Source organism: Anabrus simplex, chromosome 5, assembly GCF_040414725.1.
Source record: "Anabrus simplex isolate iqAnaSimp1 chromosome 5, ASM4041472v1, whole genome shotgun sequence".
Taxonomy (NCBI): domain Eukaryota; kingdom Metazoa; phylum Arthropoda; class Insecta; order Orthoptera; family Tettigoniidae; genus Anabrus; species Anabrus simplex.
In genome coordinates, this window is record NC_090269.1 from 254,577,762 (window position 1) to 254,594,926 (window position 17,165).

The following is a 17,165-nucleotide window of genomic DNA, read 5'->3' on the forward strand; positions in this document are numbered from 1 at the left end:
GTTATTCTTAGACACGCAAGTCTTTGGACACTGTTTAACTTGGTGGTCACAGTTTTACTCTCCGAACCTGGCCACCAGACTAAAGATGCGAAGGTGATCGTGGGCCGTACAATAGAAATATAGAGCCACTGGACCACCTTAGGTCCTAGGCCCCAAGTCTTTCCGACGGCCCTGCGACAGGCCCACATAATCTTGCGAGCCTTATCCACCTTATGGTCTATATGTTTCTTCCAACTCAGTCTTGCCTCAAGGATTACCACTAGGTACTTAACTGAGGTTGTCTTAACTAATTTTTTCCCAAATAGGAAAGGCTCTGACAGTCCGTCTAGCCTCCTTCTCCTGGTAAATACCACGAGCTCCGAAGTCCGTGTCGTGGCACCATCTTTCCACCTTACGTAGGGAGCTCTGTACGAGCTCTGAAATTGTACTGGGGAAATTTCCCACCGCCATCACCAGACACCATAATGTTGGTGATAATACTTCTCCCTGTGGACACCCCCTGTCTATATTAGCTCTCAACATTACTGTGTTGAGGGTAAACAGAACTTGACGGCCCTGCAGTCAGGCCATAATCCATTTTATGAGCATCCTGCTCCTCCTCTCTCCTCACTCCTCTTCTCTCTAGACTAAGTTCTATGGAGCCCAAAGATGTGTAGTTAAAGGTCCCTTCTATATCTAGGAATACAACCATAGCAAGTTGTTGCTGATCCAAGGCACTCTCCAGCCTAGAAACTAGCTGGTGTAGTGCCGTCTCAACTGACTTCCCTGGTTGATATGCATGTTGATGAGGATGAAGGGGACAGTCTCTTAATACTTTCTCCCTGATATGTCTATCCGCCAGTCTTTCCAAGGTCTTAAGAAGAAAAGACGTTAGAATAATGGGTCTATAATCCTTAGGTCTAGTATATGAAGACCTTCCGGGTTTGGGTATATACACTACCTTCGTCTGACGCCACAAGGAGTACACGTACCCCATAGTGAGACAGGCTCTAAAAATTCTGACCAGGTATGGTATAAGGACTGCGCCCACTTCCTGAAGTGCTGGGAAGATCCCATCCATTCCTGGGCTTTTATAAGGGGCAAAAGATTCTAATGCCCACTTCACCCTTCTTGGGGTAACAATCTCTGTGGCTTCCTTCCATCCACTTCTATCGGGTCTGAAGGATCCACTCGATTCTACTTCACTATTCGTGACTGCTGAACCTGGAAAGTGGGCATCAAGCATTAAGTTCAGGGTCTCCCCCTCTGTGGATGTATATCCACACGAAGGTAACTCCAATGAGCCAGCCTTGCCCTTCCATCCAAGGTTAGAATTTTATGAAGCCTTGCCACTTCATGTTGACTTTCAGTGGAGTCACAAAACTGTCTCCAAGATTTTTAGAAGCCTTTTTGACTTCTGACTTGTACTTTCTTTGTGAGTCTTTATAAGAATCTAGGCTTTCTTGATCCTGAAGTTCCCTGTATTTATTCCAGAGCCTTCGTGTGTTTCTCCTCAGGTGCTCAAGATAACTGTTCCACTTGAAGCTTCCTGTTACTCTTTCTGCCTTAACGACTGGGCAGTTTAATTCACAAGAGGTAACCAGTGTCTGTGTGAGAAAGCTCACACTGAACTCCAGCTCCTCTTTGTTCTCAATTATATTTGAGGGTCCTCCTTCCAGTACCCTCCTCATGTACTCCCTAAAAGACGTCCAACTGGTTCGTCTAGGGTTTCTATAAGGAGCCCTCTATATGAAACACAATGTGTCTATGATCTGACAAGGAAGGCTCCAAAAAACTTTCCAGTCTTAAAATTCCTGTATGATTCCCATGGAACCCAGGGTAAGATCTATGATCCCCTCACTCCTGTTATTGATGAAGGTAGGGTATCACCTATGTTCATGATCTCAAGATCAGTTGTACATAGAAATTCTATGAAATGCTCTCCCTTTCGGTTTGGGTGTTTACTTCCCCAAATGCTGTGATGAGCATTGGCGTCGCATCCTACTGTGAGGTTAAGTCCTTGTTTCCTACAGTATATCACCAATCTCTTGAACTCCTCTGGCGGGGGTGGAGATTCAGAGTCTCCTGGGAAATATGCAGAACAGACAACCAGGTCTCTTGGCTGTCTGCCCTCTTCATATCTCACTAGAACTGCTACAAGGTCTGTAGTAATGAAGCCCGGTATAGCCCAAGCGTTTTGATCCTTAACTAGTATACATGCTCTAGGCTTCTCCTCTGCTACTCCAGTGAATAGAGTGAAGCCTGCACATTTTAGTCCCATGATATGCCCTTGTCTAAGCCAGGGTTCTTGTATCAGGGCAACCGAAAACCTGCCTTTCTGGATACTTCTAATAAGTATCCTAGAGGCTGCTTTACAATGTTGTGTGTTTGCTTGTATGAAAGTAATCATTCCTTACTTTCATGCAATACTTTACCTTATGCGGTCTCCGGAACGTGCTGCTCTGTCTCCCGCGATGAATCCTGAGGCTTGGCTGGCCCCAGTTCCTGTCCAGGCTCCCGCTCTTCGCCCCTGTTGGTCTCGGTGTTGTCTGTGGTGGGGTTGGTCCTCTGCTTGTCGCGTTTGCCCTCCACCAAGGTGAAGGTAGCAACATGCACTCCGCAGAAGATCTTCTTTCCCACCACTTTTTCCACATCTCTGGAGTCCATGCTGACCACAAGTCGGACACCTCTCTTCTCCTCCTTGCGGTCGTAGACCCTCCAGCTGTTGGGATTTAAGCCATGGTTCTGGCGTGCCATTCTTCCCAAAAGGATGTTATTGTCCTTTGGTTGTCCTGGTATCCAGACCATGACTCTCTTATAGGAAAGGAGTTTATCCATACCCACAATTGTGAGCCTGGCTCCTTCCCACAATTGTATACTTGTAACAAGACTAGAAAGCCATGCTACAGTCTCATCATTATCTGCAATAATGATGGCCGCACCTCTCGAGAGACAGCAGTCCAGGAACTGAGGCTTAAATGGGCCCCTGCTCCGGAAGCTCATTTATCAGATTGGTGATAGCCTCCTCCACAGATTCCACCTGTTTCTCAGTTAGCTGCTGGTCAGGATATCCTACAGACACTATGGCCATCCTGATCCCAGCTTTAGCTATCCTGGCATACTTCACCTTGGGTTTTTTGTGGGCCTGCCGATCTCCTTGTATACCGAATGGTTACCCAATAGGGCTCCGCAAGAAAGAAGCTACTAGTCCCCCTCACCACGCAGAGGATCTTCAATTGAAGAGGGTAACCAAGGTTAACCCCCTACAATTGTAGAAGCACACACGAGGGGGTGTGGAACCTTTATGAAAATGAAGAAAGCAGCTTGTAGTATTTTAATCTATTTGGAAGTTTGTTTAGACGTATTTCATGTGCTTTGCTTTAAGAGAAATTTCAGCAGCCATTCAAACAGCCATTTGTTGGAAGCTGTCACAGGTTATTTGCTGTGAAATTTTCCCACAAGAATAGATGGGTTGAATTTCCTAGTGAAAGTCCAGTATTTCACTTTGCTTGCACATACCGAAACAAAGCCAACAATAGTCAGTCGACTGCATTAAGATACTTTGAGAATAACTTACCCAGTGTATGGGATCCTCACCAGGATTACTTGATTCACTGGAAAAAATTTGAAGAAATGTAGCTCGATTTGTTCTGGGTGATTCCCTACAAAAGAGTAGCATTACAAAAATGTTGCAAAGTTTGGGCTGGGAAGACTTGGGAGAAAGAAGACGAGTTGCTCGACTAAATGGTATGTTACAAAACATTACTTTCATCTTTGTTCTGTATTGAAAACAGCTATCTCGCTAAGTTTACAAAAGGAGTGTTTCATTATCCCACCTATTCAATACAATTAATTCCATAGTTATGTGGTTAAACATAGAAATTCCTAGATTTAAAGCGACATGTTTCACCCTTCTTTTTTTTTTTTTTGCTAGGGGCTTTACGTCGCGCCGACACAGATAGGTCTTATGGCGACGATGGGATAGGAAAGGCCTGGGAGTTGGAAGGAAGCGGCCGTGGCCTTAATTAAGGTACAGCCCCAGCATTTGCCTGGTGTGAAAATGGGAAACCACGGAAAACCATTTTCAGGGCTGCCGATAGTGGGATTCGAACCTACTATCTCCCGGATGCAAGCTCACAGCCGCGCGCCTCTACGCGTACGGCCAACTCGCCCGGTCACCCTTCTTTTATTGGGCATCATCAACCTTATTTAATCTTAGAACAAGCTTCTGTTTGAGTACATTATCACTTATAAAATTGAACTGTTGATTTCTTAAAAGTATTGACACTGTGATATAGTTACTATACAAAATAAGGATATTGAGACATAACATATACAACACATGTTAAAATTATTTTAAACAATTTAAAATGTTTGTCTAAAAAAGAAAAGAATTTTGTGTCATATTAATTCTAAAAATAAGACATGTCCAACACTGAGATGGATCCTCTTCGTAAAAATTCTGAACATATGCAGTCTAATGGCAGACTGAAAATAGACAAGGAAAGCTGGTGGTGGAAATATAATATCCAGAGGCACTGAAGAAAAAGACTGCAGTTACAGTGTGGAGGAAAGAGAAAAACAAATAGAATGGAAAAGACCTAAAGGAAGAATATTAGTTCATAAAAAATTAGGCCAAAGAGAGTCATAGCAATAGCTAAAAGTGAAGCGCAGCAAGACCTCTATGATAATTTGGAGACACCAGTGGGTGTGCAGCAGATCTACAAGGTCACTGCTCAGCAGAAAAGTCACTCCAGGGATATTGTCACCACCAAATATATCCGTGATGATCAGGAAACATTACTGACTAATGATAAAGCCATTAACAACCGCTGGAAGAAGTACTTCGAAGTGTTACTAAATGAGGAGTTTCCACGAGACAGAGCAGTTTTGCAGTATCCAGTTGAGAGGCCTGTGCCTGAAGTCGCCCCTTCTAATATTGCAACAGCTGTGTCAAAGGTGAAGAACGGCAAAGAGGTTAGCCCTGATCATATTCCAACTGAACTATGGAAAGTTCTAGGTGCTGAAGAAAATGATTGGTTGATGAAATTGTTCAATAAAATCCTCACTCAATTTCTAATGCCAGAACAGTTCTGTCAAAGCTTCCTTGTGCCCATCTACAAGCAAAAGGATGTTGTCTGAAAAGGTGAGAATTACCGAGGCATCAAACTCACTTCACAAACACTCAAAATCTGGGAGCGCGTCATAGGAGGCTGCATCAAGGGTTTGATTAACATCCATCGGAACCAGTGCGTTTTCACGTCAGATATTTCAACAAGTGACGCAATTCAGACTCTGCGGATCTTGATTGAGAAACACATAAAGACCTCAATATGGTATTCTTTGTTTGTGTTACCTGAGATATTGTCTGGGCAGCAGTACAACATCAAAAAGTTCCTTGGGTATATGTGAAGATGATCCAAGATATGTACCTACATCCATCTACTATGGTGAAAACTACTGCAAGTGTTTCAGATAGTTTCCATGTTGGTGTTGGTGTACATCAGGGGTCGGCATTGAGCCCAGTACCATTCAACATTGTCATCAACTACCTCATGGAGCAGCTGATTACAGACCTGCCGTGGACCATATTTTATGTAGATGATATTGTTTTGGTTGGTGAGTCATGTTAGGAGGTTGAGGCAGTCTTGGAATGATGGTGAGTAATACTAGAGGCAAATGGATTAAGTTGCAAGAAGACAGAGTAAATGTTCTTCAACTTTGTGCAGCCAGGACAAGCGAACCCACATAACACTGTCTTCCTGGCTGGAGAACCACTGATGATGACCGACAAGTTCAAATATCTTGGATCAGTCATTACAACTGATGGTAATATCGATATAGATGTCAAGCACCGCATCAGTGTTGGTTGGATGAAATGGCTGTCTCTTACTGGTGTTTCTGTGGTAAGTGGATGCCAGTCAATTTAAAGGGGAAAGTGTACAAAACCACTCGGCCTGCCCTTATGTACAGCTACAAATGTTGGGCAAGGCAGAAGAAGCATGACCAACGAATGCGTGTCACAGAGATGCAGATGTTGCGATGCTCGGTGGGAGTCACTCTGTGTCACGAAGTGCACAACGAACACGTGTGAGGATCCTTTCATGTTGTGCCCATCAGCGACAAGATGGAGGAGAAACAGCTCCGCTCGTTTGGTCGTATGGTGTATCGTCATGGTTACCCGCAACCTGTCAGATGTGTTTACACTGAGTAGTGCTGCACACGTGTTTATCTGTGAATGCAAATTGTCTCAGTTGAATTTACAATATAAAAGTGGCAAATATGAATGAAGAGGAAATACGTATGCACGTTTATTTAGATAGCAGTTACGATGATTATTTATTTGAATAAAACGAAGAGTTTAGAGAACTGTCAAGTGAAGATGAAGGTGTAGTGAACTCCAGCATTGCAAGTGAAACTTCATCGACTGGACCTCTGAGTAAAAATGGAACGGAATAATCCCGGATCATCATATGCTGTTTCTGAAGATTCAGAAGAGGATTTTCCAGCAACTGCTACAAAAGCAAGAAGATGCGTGAAGGTAATGGTCCGGGATGGAGGAGGGGATATGTCGCACGGCAATGACGACACTTCTCAGGTCAGTGTTGATAATTTGAGTAACAGTGATGCTGAAAATACTTCTGCACATAAAAATGGGAATGAAAACAACAATAGTGTTTACCAGAATGTAACATTTCATGATAATTAGCCTCCTAGGCTAAGTTATTTATCAGGTTGGAAAACTAGAAGACCGCAGGTGCCTCCTAGCTGCATCACTCCACTTCAGTTTTTATGTTATTTTTCACTTCTGCACTGATGACGAAAATTATTATGGAAACTAATTCCTATGCAATAGAATATTCAATGATAATCATAATAATATAATTATAGTTATTAATAAAAGTTCAGAGTTAATTCTGACTAGGTAAAAATTTGCAAAATTAATTTGGACCAGATTGTTGGAACATGAGACAGAATATTGGACTGCAGAGGGTTAAGGAAAAGTGAAGTGCCATTAGATCTGATACAAGAACATCGGAAATACTCTTTCTGAATCAGACGAGCAGACTTTGAGTGAGCTCGGGAGTGCCCATTTTATAGGTACATATACGGCAAGGAAAGAAGAAGAATATTTTGTTTGATGCCAGACAAGCATAATGCTCAGTAACACAAAGGGAATTAAGACTTTAATTTGCCCCCGCTTGAAAAGGCAGCTGAAGTCATACCTGGCCCACCACTGATGAAGACCAATCTGAAAACACTGAGCTACTATATGAGGATTGGGGCAAAAGTCATGGCAACTATTTTTTTTCTTGTAGATATGTGAATGGATCACAAACGTATATGTGTCGTGTAGAAGTTATGCAGCATAGTGTATATGCAGAACAACAGAGGGCTCTGTGATAATGGTAGTAACGCAGCGAGGGCTGTGAAATTAGTCAGTTGGTGAGTGTCGTGCAAGATAACAGTAACCCGTGTTGAGCAGCACGCTTACATCAAAATAACCGTTCTCCGAGGGAGTAATGCGATGGAATCTCACAGTGAATTAGTGGAAGCCCCTGGGAATAATGCCCTACCATACCGTACAGTAGCACGGTGGGTAGGGAAGTTTCAGCAAGGACGAGTGTCAACCAGTGATGAGCAACATTCGGGACGACCTGTCAGTGTGCGGACCGACGTGGCATGTGCCGTCATCGAGCAGCTCCTGGATGAAGACAGACGATGGACGCTACTGGTGTAAGAGAGGGCAAGTGGCATCGAGAAACGCACCAACCACAGGATATTGCGTAATGAGCTGCAACTGCGCAAAATCGCATCGTGGTGGGTACCGCACGCATTGATGGAAGTTCAAAGGTGGGTACGCTATGCAATACACTCCGACCACCTTGCACGCTGGCAACAGGATGGCAATCAAGTCTTGTCACAAATAATCGCCATCGATGAATTTTGGGCCAGGGCATACGAACCAGAACTGAAACGTCAGTCCGTGGAGTGGCGACACGCTGGATCACTAAGGAGGCAGAAGGTCCGTCAGAATCTTTCCCCAGTGCTGATCATTGCGTATGACGTCAGCGGTGTCATTGTTTGTCACTTTGTTCCACATGGCAGAACAGTAACTGCACAGTACTACAGGGACTTCCTGGTGCGACAGGTACAATGTGGCGTTCGGGAGAAATGTCCGGATCATGTGGACAGTGCAATAATCCTGCACGACAATGCAAAACCACATAAAGCAGAGTGTGTAGGGCAGCTACTGCAACCTTGGGGATGGGAAGAATTGGAGCACCCACCGTACTCTTTAAGGGTTATAAATTTCATGTTGTTGGTCCGTATTGAACTGAGAATAACATATGAGTAACAACACAGTAAAGGTTTCCACCTATTCAATACAAAATATATTCACAATATTTTAAAATTACATGGAACTAGTTTCGACCCATCTAGGGGTCATCCATCATCAGCCACATCAAAGCAAAGATCACTCTTGACGAAATCCTAAGAACATGTTAATTTTAACAGTAAGATTATTATGGAATAACAAGTGAATGTGGTAAATGAAAAGAGATGTTAGTATGGGACAGGTGAGTAATAGCTAATAAATATACAAGGAATATACATAAGAGGTTTGGAACAAGTATAAAAGGGGGCTTAGTGTTGTAAAAATTATATAATCATGGAAAACAGTAAGTCCTTATAATGAAGAATGCAATGTGAAATGACACATATAAAACTATATAGCTTAGGAAGAGTGGAGGTGGTTTAGGAGGGGAAGAGGGCTTAAGGTGGGGTTGAAGGGTGCGGGAGAAAGGGTAATTGTCTCGGAAAAGTACCTTTGATTAAATTTAGGATTGAGTTTTGGTTGGCTGCATTATTGTTTCTGAGGAAAGTGATAAATAGATCGAAGAGTATGTTGGGTTTCTCTGAGATTTCATTGAGATTGTGACTGGCATTAAAGTATTGGTCTAGGTGTATGTAGTAATTTTCCATTATGTCGAGTAAAGGGCCCTTGTTTGCTAATATGAGGATGTCCAAGAAAGATCTAAAGAACGAACTCAACACAATCCGCGGAATCGCAAAATTCAACGGCTTCAGCAACCATTTTATAGAAAGGATAATCAATAAACATAAATATCGCCCAAAAACTACCCCCAAAAAAGAAACAACTAAACCTCTAACATTTTCCACCTTCACGTTCAACAATGATATCTACAAATTAACCAATATCTTTAAGAAACAAGGCGTTAAAATAGCCTTCAAAACCAACTATAAGAACATGAACGTTTTACACAATACTTCACACATCAACAGGACCAGCAGTTTTTTAAAATCAGGAGTTTATAAGATCAAATGTAACACCTGTGGAAAAACCTACATCGGGCAAACCGGTAGAAACTTCAATATCAGATACCACGAGCACACTAACGCAATAAAATACAACAAGTTTTCAGCCATCGGCCAACACATGCAAGATTATAACCATAATTTCACCAATATCGAACAAGACATGGACATCCTTGTATTAGCAAACAAGGGCCCTTTACTCGACATAATGGAAAATTACTACATATACCTAGACCAATACTTTAATGCCAGTCACAATCTCAATGAAATCTCAGAGAAACCCAACATACTCTTCGATCTATTTATCACTTTCTTCAGAAACAATAATGCAGCCAACCAAAACTCAATCCTAAATTTAATTAAAAGTACTTTTCCGAGACAATTACCCTTTCTCCCGCACCCTTCAACCCCACCTTAAGCCCTCTTCCCCTCCTAAACCACCTCCACTCTTCCTAAGCTATATAATTTTATATGTGTCATTTCACATTGCATTCTTCATTATAAGGACTTACTATTTTCCATGATTATATAATTTTTACAACACTAAGCCCCCTAACCTCTTATGTATATTCCTTGTATATTTATTAGCTATTACTCACCTGTCCCATACTAACATCTCTTTTCATTTACCACATTCACTTGTTATTCCATTATAATCTTACTGTTAAAATTAACATGTTCTTAGGATTTCGTCAAGAGTGATCTTTGCTTTGATGTGGCTGATGATGACCCCTAGATGGGTCGAAACTAGTTCCATGTAATTTTAAAATATTGTGAATATATTTTGTATTGAATAGGGAGAAACCTTTACTGTATTGTTACTCATATGTTACCCACCGTACTCTCCCGACATTTCGCCCTGTGACTTTGATCTCATTCGAAAGATTAAGGAACCACTACGTGGTAGGCAGTTTGCAACACGAGAGGACATTGCTAATGCTGTGTGCCAACAGGTGACCTGATTCACACATGGTGCAGCAAATGCTGAGGAAGATGGTATTCAGCGCCTCCCACATTGTTGGCAGAGTGTAGTGTCAGTAGCAAGGGACTATTTTGAGGGTCTTTAGCCCAGATTTGTCATGTCAACTGTATGTGTACTGTGTTGTCATTCTTTTGCACGGGGAAGGCCATATTGCCCTGTATACTACCGTAATAAATTAGTGTGTTACGATATTTCAGTGCTATTCATTGTCCACACATGTAGTTAACACCTTGTCCTTTCGTCTCTATATGTCCCATTTTCCAACCAGACTGGTATCTTCAAGGAAAAAAAAGAGTTGCCATGATTTTTTTCCCAACCCTCATATAATTAAGGGAAGTACTCTTTGTTTATGAATTTGCTACTTATTAAACTGTTGATGTATATCTGTTATTTGTAACATTTTCAGTCCTGGAAACATTTCGAGCCCTGTTAGTGCAGTATCATAAGGAGATGGATGATATTGCTGCTGTTGTAGATGAACAAGCCTTGGGTCTTTTCTTACTCCAGTTTGAAATTTTCAAAGAAGTAACAGAACCATCTCCGAAAGATTTACTTAAGGTTGTTGAGAAAACAATGGTTTTGTAAGTAGTTTCATAATATTTTCTTATTACGTGAACTTAGAAAGTGTTAAAGCCAATTAACATAACAGTTAACCAGTTAACATTAGAACTGCCAAAAGCAGTTATACGCTCAGAACTGCCAGTGTGGTCACTTTGACTGCTGCTGGTTAGTCTGCTTCACAGCACTCTCAATGTAGTGTTAGAAGCTATACTCAGATGTACAGAAACATGAACTTCCAGGTAGTGCAGGTTCATATTTTGGAGGTACTGCTGCCTATTCATTGAAAGTGGCTCAACTTTAAAAGAAAGTGGCATTGCCATTTGGTCGAGGTTCATTGCCACTGTTAGAATTCCTGTAAGTTATGAAATTATGATGATAATTACTGTACATTACATTCAGTCTAATAATAATGTTACAGATGTGAAAATTTATATTTTAAATCTTTCAAATTTAAGTAACATGTAAATTTTGTTTTCAGAAAAAATACTTGGGGAAAGGGGGGGGGGGGGAGTAAAAAGGAAAAAGGTGTTGAATTATTTTTATTAAGATACTGGTATCTCAAAAACTGAAGATGTTACAGATGTGGAAATTGGCATTTGGAATCTCCTTTAAAAACACAAAACTTTTTTTTGTTTTGTTTTAGGAAAATCTACTTAATGGGGGATGTTATAAAAGAGGACTGAAAAAGGGATTGATTTCTTTTTATGAGGATACTTATATCTCAAAAACTGAAAAAGTTACAGCCATAAAAATTAGTATTTGGGATCTTTTAAAATAAAGAAACATGTATCCTTATATTTTCAGAAAATTAAATTAGAGGGTAAATGAATTGAAAAATGAATTGAATTCTTTTTTGCATGAGGATACTTATATCTCAAAAACAAATGTTATGGATGTGTAAATTGGTATTTGGAATCTCTTTTAAAAATAAAGAAACACGTATTTGGTACGGGGGGGGGGGTTGGAATCAACTAAAGAGGGGTGTAAAAGGAGTTAAATTTTTTTATGAAAATACAAATAAGAAGTGGACTTAAAACAATACACCCCTAAGGGGTTTTGACTGTGGGGGGGGTGTGTGTGTGTGTGTGAGGAATGATGACAAAAGTATGCATTTATGTGAAACCATTTGAATTACGAAGTTAAAATTTGAAATGATATCCTAGGTGTTAAATAACATAAGATTTCAAACAAATTTAACCACTCAGAGATATATTCATTCCTTACTCCAAAACAGTTTAACGTACAAAGGCAAAATTCCAAATAGCAGTATATATTTTAAATCTTAGATGTGAAATAGGAAATTTTAAATATTTTTAAATGTTCCATCCCTGCAGTATTAAATAGGGTTAGCTGCGTAAACAAAATTATTCATCCCTCCAAAGCGTTTGACGTACAAAGTAGTAATTATACGAGAAGGGTCTTATTTTATGTCCTTGGTATAAAATATTGTATACTTCAAAATATTTCTCGCCTAAGGGGTTTGGATAGTGGTTGACCCTCAAAAACACATTATCCATTCTTCCGAAACCATATCATGCACAAACTTAATTCTTTTTATGAAGGGTGGTCTTCTATATTCTAGATGTCAATATATATTTAAAAACATTCACCCCTTAAAAAAGTATTCATTCTTCTATTACTGTTCGATGTGAAAAATAAAAATTTCACAGGTTGGTTGCTTTTATATCCTAGACATTAAATAAGATAGGGTTTAAGACATTCGAATTATTCCATATGGGGTTCAAATGAGTGTATTTTTATTTGGGCAGTTCTATATTTAAGGACATAATATATTAAACAGATAATGGTAATTAGATTCAGGAAATGGCGGAACTTAAAAAGGAGGCCGGAATGCCAGACTAAGCCAAAGGCTCTGTCCACATCCAGGCTCACCAATGCGGCAGTTTTATGAGGGCAGAGATAGGAATTAAGGGAGGTTTTGATATGGAAGATGTGGTCCTGCATCGAATGATGTGAAATAAACTGATTTGGGCATTGGAAAGGAGTCCCAGGATATTAAGATAGGAGGACATTCTCATACTCAAAATTACCTCAAGGATCTTGGATAATATAAAAAAAGGAGGTTTATTGGATGGTAGGAACTGAAGGCTGATGGATTTTATTAGGTTTAAGAAAAAAGAAGGATATTGTCACTACCCCAATGAAATGAAATGGCGTATGGCTTTTAGTGCTGGGAGTGTCCGAGGACATGTTCGGCTCAAAAGGTGCAGGTCTTTTGATTTGACTCCCGTAGGCAACCTGCGTGTCGTGATGAGGATGAAATGATGATGAAGACAACACATACACCTAGCCCCCGTGCCAGAGAAATTAACCAATGATGGTTAAAATTCCCGACCCTGCTGGGAATCGAACCCAGGACCCTCTGAACTGAAGGGCAGTACGCTGACCATTCAGCCTAGTTGGACACTACCCCATTGATGGTTGTATAAAGTGTAGCAAAGGCTTTTCAGTCTGTCAAACACATAGCAAATACAATGTAAATTAAAACACTAAAAGCATATCTGTAAAACACACACTAACATACAAAGAATGACATGTTTCGTTCTACAAGAACATCCTCAGATTCTATCAAATCACTTAAAATAAGCTTATATATGTACAGTATTGTTTACGTAGCGTAAACTTGTCAATGATAGAGAGATAAGTGATAACATGAAACAGTAATGACAAAAAATAAATTATATACAATTATAATATAGTGAAAAACTTACGTATTTATCTAGACTGCCGATGTTAAGTCTGTTGTCACCAAACACTATTTCAGGACTGTGGTCATGGAAAGTTTGTGGTGAGCCACACTGTGCGTGGAGAGGGGAGGGCAGGACAGGGAGGGGCCTAGTAGATCGATGTGGATCTCTCCTATTGGATGATAAAATCGTGTAGACTATAGAGTGGAGAGGGGGGTGGGGGGGGGAAGATGTAGGGCGGAGCGGCTGGAGCGCTGTGGAACTTTCCATCATTGGAGGGGGGGGGAGATGTTATTGACCTATTTCATGTTAATTGTACCTGTATGTAATATGGATGAATGTAATTATTATAATTTTTTTTATTATTTGTAATAGGTGAATGAAGTACGGAACGGTATTATTATTATTATTATTATTATTATTATTATTATTATTATTATTATTATTATGAAAAAAGCAATTCACCTTCCGTCAACATTGGAGAGGGGAGAGAAGTTATTGACCTTTTCCATGCGAATGTACCTATATGTAATATGGATGAATGCAAATTAATAATTTTTAGTTGAATAAAGTAAGGGACGTTATTATTATTATTATTATTATTATTATTATTATTATTATTATTATTATTATTATTATTATTATTTACGATAGAAGCAATTTAAGGAGTAGGTGTTGTCAGATATTATGCGAGTAGAGCAAATAGGGGGAATTATTTAAATGTGTATTATTATTATTATTATTATTATTATTATTATTATTATTATTATTATTATTATTATTATTATTATTATTATTTACGATAGAAGCAATTTAAGGAGTAGGTGTTGTTAGATATTATGTGAGTAGAGCGAATAGGGGGGAATTATTTAAATGTGTATGCTCATTCAGGTTATTGGCATTAGTATTTTTTGCGACGTAAATTTCTATTGCTTCTTTTATATTCAAAGATTTACTTTTATTTTCAAAGTGTAAAATTTTTAGATCAGTGTTGATGTCTGTGAAATGGTGTGAACAGTCGTAGATGTGCTCCCCGAAGGCTGAATGCCGATTATATCTGATCGTGTTTTTGTGTTCTTTGTATCTTGTATGGAAATTACGTTTTGTTTGACCTATGTATGTGGCGTTGCAGTTAGGTTCTTGGCACTTGAGTTCATACACTCCTGACTTTGAGAAAGGGTCCTTTTTGTTTAAGTTGCACCTGCTGAAGTGTCTCTGTAGTGTGTTATTCGTTCGAAAAGCTACTTTTAAACCTTGTTTCTTGAAAATGTTAGCTACTTTGTATGTGTTATCGTTAACATAGTTGAGAACCACGTAGTTTTCTTTGTCGTGTTTGGTGCTTTCCCGGCGACTTTTCTTATGTTTATTTAAAAGTTTATCCACTGTGCCTGGAGGATGGTTGTTTTCTTTCGCAATTTGTTTAATTATTTGCATTTCTTCATTGAAATCTGTTGTGCTCATTGGTATGGAAATAGCTCTATGTATCATTGTATTCAGTCCTGCTATTTTGTGTGTGTATGGGTGGTTCGAGTTGTTGTCAATAGTGTGTGACGTCTGAGTGGGCTTTCTGTATACCTTGTAAGATAGGTTGTCATTATTCCTGTTGATTGTGATGTCTAAATAGTTTATTTTCTTGTTATTTTCTGGTTCCATTGTGAAGCTGATGGATTTGTGTAAAGAATTTAGAGTGTTTAATAACTGGTCTGCATTAGTGACGTCATTATCATATATGCATATGACGTCATCCACAAATCTGCTCCAATGTAAGATTCCTTTTGAAAGCTGGCCCATTAAGAACATGTTTTCGAAGTTATTGAGAAAAATGTTTGCTATTATACCTGATAACGGTGAGCCCATGGCTAGCCCTTCTGTTTGGCAATAGATTTTGTCGTTAAATGCAAAGCAATTTTGGTGTAGTGTTGTTCTAAGAAGGTTAATAATTTCTTTGGTTTCTTGTAGAGAGGTGTTTTCCTTAAGAAGGTTTTCGATAAAAATCCATTAAAATTATCGAAAACCTTCTTAAGGAAAACACCTCTCTACAAGAAACCAAAGAAATTATTAACCTTCTTAGAACAACACTACACCAAAATTGCTTTGCATTTAACGACAAAATCTATTGCCAAACAGAAGGGCTAGCCATGGGCTCACCGTTATCAGGTATAATAGCAAACATTTTTCTCAATAACTTCGAAAACATGTTCTTAATGGGCCAGCTTTCAAAAGGAATCTTACATTGGAGCAGATTTGTGGATGACGTCATATGCATATATGATAATGACGTCACTAATGCAGACCAGTTATTAAACACTCTAAATTCTTTACACAAATCCATCAGCTTCACAATGGAACCAGAAAATAACAAGAAAATAAACTATTTAGACATCACAATCAACAGGAATAATGACAACCTATCTTACAAGGTATACAGAAAGCCCACTCAGACGTCACACACTATTGACAACAACTCGAACCACCCATACACACACAAAATAGCAGGACTGAATACAATGATACATAGAGCTATTTCCATACCAATGAGCACAACAGATTTCAATGAAGAAATGCAAATAATTAAACAAATTGCGAAAGAAAACAACCATCCTCCAGGCACAGTGGATAAACTTTTAAATAAACATAAGAAAAGTCGCCGGGAAAGCACCACACACGACAAAGAAAACTACGTGGTTCTCAACTATGTTAACGATAACACATACAAAGTAGCTAACATTTTCAAGAAACAAGGTTTAAAAGTAGCTTTTCGAACGAATAACACACTACAGAGACACTTCAGCAGGTGCAACTTAAACAAAAAGGACCCTTTCTCAAAGTCAGGAGTGTATGAACTCAAGTGCCAAGAACCTAACTGCAACGCCACATACATAGGTCAAACAAAACGTAATTTCCATACAAGATACAAAGAACACAAAAACACGATCAGATATAATCGGCATTCAGCCTTCGGGGAGCACATCTACGACTGTTCACACCATTTCACAGACATCAACACTGATCTAAAAATTTTACACTTTGAAAATAAAAGTAAATCTTTGAATATAAAAGAAGCAATAGAAATTTACGTCGCAAAAAATACTAATGCCAATAACCTGAATGAGCATACACATTTAAATAATTCCCCCCTATTCGCTCTACTCACATAATATCTAACAACACCTACTCCTTAAATTGCTTCTATCGTAAATAATAATAATAATAATAATAATAATAATAATAATAATAATAATACACATTTAAATAATTCCCCCTATTTGCTCTACTCGCATAATATCTGACAACACCTACTCCTTAAATTGCTTCTATCGTAAATAATAATAATAATAATAATAATAATAATAATAATAATAATAATAACGTCCCTTACTTTATTCAACTAAAAATTATTAATTTGCATTCATCCATATTACATATAGGTACATTTGCATGGAAAAGGTCAATAACTTCTCTCCCCTCTCCAATGTTGACGGAAGGTGAATTGCTTTTTTCATAATAATAATAATAATAATAATAATAATAATAATAATAATAATAATAATAATAATAATACCGTTCCGTACTTCATTCACCTATTACAAATA

General features: G+C 39.0%; 1 protein-coding gene across 1 annotated transcript in view; it reads left to right on the plus strand.

The window, feature by feature from the left end:
- The window catches only part of Dhc16F (Dynein heavy chain at 16F), a 1,052,459-nt gene that overhangs the window by 139,702 nt on the left and 895,592 nt on the right, over positions 1-17,165 (plus strand). The window contains exon 8 of the mRNA XM_068227815.1: positions 10,710-10,884. Coding sequence (XP_068083916.1) covers positions 10,710-10,884 — 175 coding nt within the window. The remainder of the gene's footprint in view (positions 1-10,709; positions 10,885-17,165) is intronic.